We start from the raw sequence: 6,090 nt of genomic DNA, 5'->3' as shown, positions 1-6,090 counted from the left end.
AAACAGGGACCAAACAGCTAGCCTGCACATCCACACCGGCTTCCCTGGAGTGGCAGGGAAATGCACTTACTGCCCATCTAAAGTGTACTCTGTATACCGAGGAGATGGACCGGAATGAGTTTCAGGCGTCTCCTTTGTTTAAGGCAGAGTGATAAAGATGGGTAAACTTAATAATTTTAATTTAGTCATTTTAATGTAATATTTGAATGCAGGCCTTAAATGATCCATATTATTTCAATAAGGCCTCCCTTTAGGGGTATAGTCCATGCTTTTACGTTTGTGTAAAACAAACCAAACAAAGGACACGGCCGCATGACCCCGCGGCGCCGAACAAAGAAGCACTGTGGGACACACGCCGGCGTCCGAAACAGACTGAGGAAACGAGCACATCGCCTGCCCAGAGTCCCGCTCGCAAACGTCCAGTCTAAACTAGGTGACCTAAGAGCGAGGTTGGGGTTCCAGCGTGATGCAAGGAACTGCAATATATCACGTTTCACGGAAACGTGGCTGACCCCCCTGGTACTGGATCTAGTGGTGACTCCGTCGGACTCTTTCTCTCTTTTTCCTGTTTCATAACTGCTTGCTGTTGGTCATTTAGGGCTTGCTCTTTGTCCATGAAACTATGTCACCACTATGCTTGCAAATTTAAGGATCTAGGAAATTAGCTTATATAATATAATATTATAATATAAATATAATTTTATATATATAATAATAATAATATACAGCTGCAGACTCTTAATGCCACTCTCAGGCCCCTTCCGTTTGGTGGACGCATGTGCAGAAAACAAAGAAACATGTACTTTATCAGTTTCACAAGTTTTCAAAGTAGAGTTGGATGGCACCTTTAACCTTAAAGGCCTGTATTTGCGGCACAATGGTCATGCAATTTGGGTTTAACACCAAAATCATGTCCCTGTGCTTGCATCATTTAATGAATTGCCCCTCTATGTTTTTTGCATTGCACTTGAGAACTGAAGAAACCTTTAATTCAATGGCAAGTCCACTACAATTCTCTACATGTACATGAGTTTAACCAATCATTATTTAAGCTAATCAAATTTTGTTTCAAACTTCACAATGTTTTAAATAACCACACAGACACAAACCAAATGCAAAATAATCCACATTTATTTATATCTTAGTCTTATCTTATTCTATGTTACCTTACATTATACAATCTTATCTTAACCTTATCTTAACTTACACTATATTAGTCTTATCTTATTCTATGTTACCATATGTTATACAAAATCTTATCTTAACCTTATCTTAACTTACACTATATTAGTCTTATCTTATTCTATGTTACCATATGTTATACAAAATCTTATCTTAACCTTATCTTAACTTACACTATATTAGTCTTATCTTATTCTATGTTACCATATGTTATACAAAATCTTATCTTAACCTTATCTTAACTTACACTATATTAGTCTTATCTTATTCTATGTTACCTTATGTTATACAAAATCTTATCTTAACCTATATTAGTCTTATCTTATTCTAATCTTATGTCATACAAACTTAGGATAAGTTAAGGTTAAACTATCTTAATCTTATCTTATCCTAAGTACTTGTGAGATCTCTCACCTAATTATTTACAGGTTCTATAAAAAACTATTTACATCACACAGATAGCCCATCTCCACAGCCAACTCCAGGACCCCGGGGATGGCACTCAGCTGGTCCAGCGCATCATTAGGAAATATCACCTCAGCTTCATCAACCCAATTGTCAACATACGTGTAGTGAGCCTCTAGGTTTTGGTCCCTCCCCTGCTTGCAGATGGAAATTGCATTTAAAAACTCACTCCAAAACTGAATACACCAATGGTAAGTTAAGCACTTGGCCTCATAGGTCATTTTAGGGTAGTTGCTAAGATAATAGTTATGCAACTTATTGAATCTTTCCATTTTTTCAAAAACAACAGAAGGGGACATAAATGGGGGTGTCGGACCCGTAACCAGCTGAGATGAGGGGTGCGCTGGAACCTGATACGGAGGGGTGGGATGAACCATGGCCGGAGCTGAAGATGGATGTGGGGCTGGGCTTACATGTGAGACTACGTGTGGTGACGGAGGAGGAGAGTCTGTAAAAAAAGATGGAGATGGAGAGGAGACAAAAGAGGATGGGATGGGTGACGGAACTAAGAATGAAGTGGAGGAGAAGGCCGGTGAGCAGGGCTCAGGCTCAGGCTCTGACATAGATGGAGTGCGACACAGGATGGTTGCAACCTCGTCGTCACTCTGGGTGAGATCCTCACACGGGATCTTCTCACCCACTTGGGTTGAGTCAAACGGGTTTCCCAATTTGCAGTTACTGAAGCGTACTAGATTCTGTAAATTTTTTGTAAATGGCCCCTTTTGTTTTTTACGCCAATTTCTACGTCCTGACCGGCCTCCCGCCGTATTTCTACGGCGTCCTGAGCCCTGCTGACCCCTGCTGGTTGCCACCGGGGAGGGAGTAGACGAAGTGGCGGCAGACACGGTGATGGAGCTGGGTGCCGGCGGCCCAGTGCGGCATTTCCTCCGATGGCCTCCACCACTGGTGCTGGTTCGTCCTTTGGGGTTAAAAAGACAGGGGACAGCACATTTAATTCAAGTGAATCCTTATGTCACTCTACAACAAAACTACATCACATACATCACAGATATCACACTTGGCGGTCAGTATTGCACATTGAGAAAAATTCTGCCATCTTATTGGATACAGGAAACGCAAGCTTGGGAGACTTATGCTCTGGTCTTGAATCGGGCCGCCTGCGTTTCAACAGGGGAACTTGACTTATAAAAACACACCAGTTAGTGCACAGATTCCCTGATATGCAGAACAACAGCGAAAAAACACACTGGAAACTGATGTATCTTATGCATTATTACACCAATGTTGAAATGCTTTCCTCGCCCTAGTAGCATAAAAGCCAATCTAGTTTATTTATTTTTGTTTTGTTCAGGCTTTTTGACAAATGAAGGCCCTTTTTAGTAGGCCAGTGTCTAGTCAAAGGTGTAAACTTAAGAGGAAAATAAACTATTCTGACTGTGTCATTAATTCTCTTTTTTCCCCAGTTACTTTGGCAATATTGTCTTTTTATTCAATTTTGATAGTAATTTGAAATGTTTTCATTTAAATTATATTTCCACAGCTAGTTCTGGCAATAGTTGAAGTTGTCATGAAAAATAATAACCCTGTACCATGCCTTGATCACTAACTGCTATTCTGCTACTGCTAACAGCATTGTAAGGAACTGTGGTTTTGATAGACATTTCACATAATTAAGTAATGATGTCTCAGCAACAACGTAAAAACCAAAGACCAAATTTTCTGGAGATGTTCATGACATTATTTGCTAGATTTATTTAAAAAATTGATCAATTTTGAAATACAGGTGTTTTGTTATTGAATTTTTAATACTTTAATAACCCATGGTAATTATTCGTATGGGGATGGCATATTATTTGTTCAACCTATAGAGCTGGACAATAGCTTTAAAACAATATGAGGACCATTTCTGTGCAGCTTATATTATGGTAAATATAGCCAGTCAAAAAAAAAGAAGTTAAAACTTCATCCATCCACACATCACAGCGACAGATTTTACTGATTTCATTATACAATACAGCAGACATGCCGAAAAGAGCCCCGTATTTTTACTGCTTCATGGTAACAAATCACCGTTTGCCTAAAAGTCAACCATTTTATTATCTAGTATCCTAAGACATGTAGTTCCAAAATAAGATAGTTATCACAGACTGCAAGATTCAACAAGACCAGCCAACCCTATTCTGACTTTCATTCTTCGAGTGCTGAGCTATTCTGGGCATCACTTTGCCGTCCGTACCATGGCTAACTGAACCGGGGATGTCTTCCGGAGCAATCCGGACACTGACTGCCCCATTTGGCAGGAGCCAGTCGATTCTCCAGAGGCACACAGTGGCGTTCAGGGCAGACATCTCGATCACGTCTTGTCTCTCGCTGGGAAGCTGCAAATCTGAGCTGCTTTGAATGTTCAAATCAAATTAACTCGAAGTGCAACTACAATTGTTATGATGCGGTTGCTATGGTACTGTGGCCAATCAGTGTCAGCGCGCTGCAAAGTCGTCAAACACTTTAACCAAATGACAACACACACGATGTACATTAACAAAAGCGCGGAAAAATAATAGAAGCACCGCAAATTTAGAAGACACGTTTAAAAAGAGAAAAGCGCTGCAGATCCGCTCACAACACAGTTGCTAAGTTTCCGGGTGACAAAGAAACCAATTGTGGCTGGGCTGTATATCGAATATGTTTACGCAATACAAATATATTATCAAAACAAGATGTATAATGACACAATACAGGTCGTGTCTTGAATACAATTTGAATACAATTTCTTCCTGGTAGCAAGTAACGCGAGAGCTGCGGTCGTGACCTTCCACAGACTCCCAGAATTCATAGCGACAATTAAGCGACCCATTCAGTTAGTGGAAGATTTGATGGAGGGGAATGAGCGGGAGACGTTCTTATCTCACTTGTGGTTTTGATTTACAACTGAATATTTAGCACAGTTGGAAATTTTGGTGTAGTGCTAATATTCCTAAGAATCTAGGGATATGTCGATACACTTATTGCGATGTTGTGTTTTTCGTACAGGTATCGGTTTTAATTAATAGTTTTCATGGAAAGGTTCCCGCGGTGGTTTATTTTCTGCTCTGTCTGACCCCCCGGACAGTTAGGCAGCAGGGCTGTAATTAATCTTCAGCCATTCCACTCTTCCACTGTAGCAACGTCAACTGAAGAATTATGAACAATGATGGAGGCACATTCGCAGCTGTTCCGAGCTTTCCAATGTTTCTCTGACTATGTTTTACTGGTTTCTTTGCTTCCAGTACAAGGAATTTTATTCATCTTTGTTCTTCTTTACGGTTGGTGAATATTTCTTTTATTTCATATTGTATTTTACTTGTGGTTTTATCCTTAACATGCTTGCTCCAAAGACATCTTATTGTATTTGCACAGTGACAGTAAGGCTGTCTTATCTTGCGAGAGGAAGTAGCATAAGGCTGCACTGCTAACCTTAGCATTAGCAAACCTAGCTACCTAGCAATGTTGGTAGTAACGCGTTACTGTAATTCCACTACTTTTGTCTGTAAGGAGTAATGTAACTAATTACCATTTCAAATTAAAAAACACAAGGTACTGAAATTTCAACGGACTCGTTACCTTTGTCTTGCGTGAAAATATTAATGGATAAAGGCAGCATGTTCCCCTAATTTCCTGTTTATGATGTAACGCCATCCGACCTTACCCTGGCGCAATGAATGGACCGCGGTTAAGTTAGCCTCATATTCGATATTCAGTTTTCTAGCTTCAATAACTTTTCACGGAAGTAAGGTGGGACGTTATTAATCACAGAATCGTGTTGTCCAGTACGCAGGCTAAGATGCACACCGATTATTTTTGCGCTTCAAACCATTTCGTGATTTGTGCAAAATCGCTTTAATAGCTAATAAAATAGGTCCTGTCAGCTGTAATGACATGGTCGGTTAGCATTTTGGGCTCATGGCGACTGTTGCACACCCCTTTGTTTCCCAGATTGCTTTACGTACGATTCTTAATTAATTTTTGAATGTTCAAATGTATCCGTATAATGTGCAATGGGACAATACATGAATGGGTTAATAACTTTAAAACTAGACGAGACAGGCACATCTAGTGAAGTGTGCTTTGATCAGTGGACTACAGGGAACAATGCACACCCCTTAGATTTTCAGAATAACTTTCACGCTAACAGTTATTAATTAATACATTGTATGCATATTACATGGCATAGGGGGAATGCAATAAAGGGTTAATAGCTCTGGAACGAAATGGGACAGCCATGTCCCATGAAGTGTGCCTTGATCAGGGAACTCTGGGGGACAATGCACACCCCTTAGATTTTCAGAATAACTTTCACTCTAATAGTTATTAATTGATACATTGTATCCATATTACATGGCGTTGCTCCATTTCATACATATTGATTGATAACATACATTAATCTATAAATAACTTGTGTAGTGTTATTTAGGCAGTGCACTGTGATACAAAGCAAATGTACCC

General features: G+C 39.9%; 1 protein-coding gene across 1 annotated transcript; it reads right to left on the bottom strand.

Moving 5' to 3' along the window:
* Window positions 1-1,172: 1,172 nt before the first annotated feature.
* LOC140582968 (uncharacterized) lies at window positions 1,173-5,214 on the bottom strand. The gene is made up of 2 exons (XM_072707490.1): window positions 3,845-5,214; window positions 1,173-2,566 (listed from the first exon to the last, which is right to left on the bottom strand). Exons 1-2 carry the CDS (start codon window positions 3,954-3,956, stop codon window positions 1,614-1,616), a joined length of 1,065 nt encoding a protein of 354 aa, XP_072563591.1. The 5' UTR covers window positions 3,957-5,214; the 3' UTR covers window positions 1,173-1,613.
* Between the last annotated feature and the right edge of the window lie 876 nt (window positions 5,215-6,090).

Source organism: Paramormyrops kingsleyae, chromosome 25 (assembly GCF_048594095.1).
Source record: "Paramormyrops kingsleyae isolate MSU_618 chromosome 25, PKINGS_0.4, whole genome shotgun sequence".
In the NCBI taxonomy this organism is placed as follows: Eukaryota; Metazoa; Chordata; class Actinopteri; order Osteoglossiformes; family Mormyridae; genus Paramormyrops; species Paramormyrops kingsleyae.
This window is presented reverse-complemented; position numbering and strand designations above follow the sequence as displayed.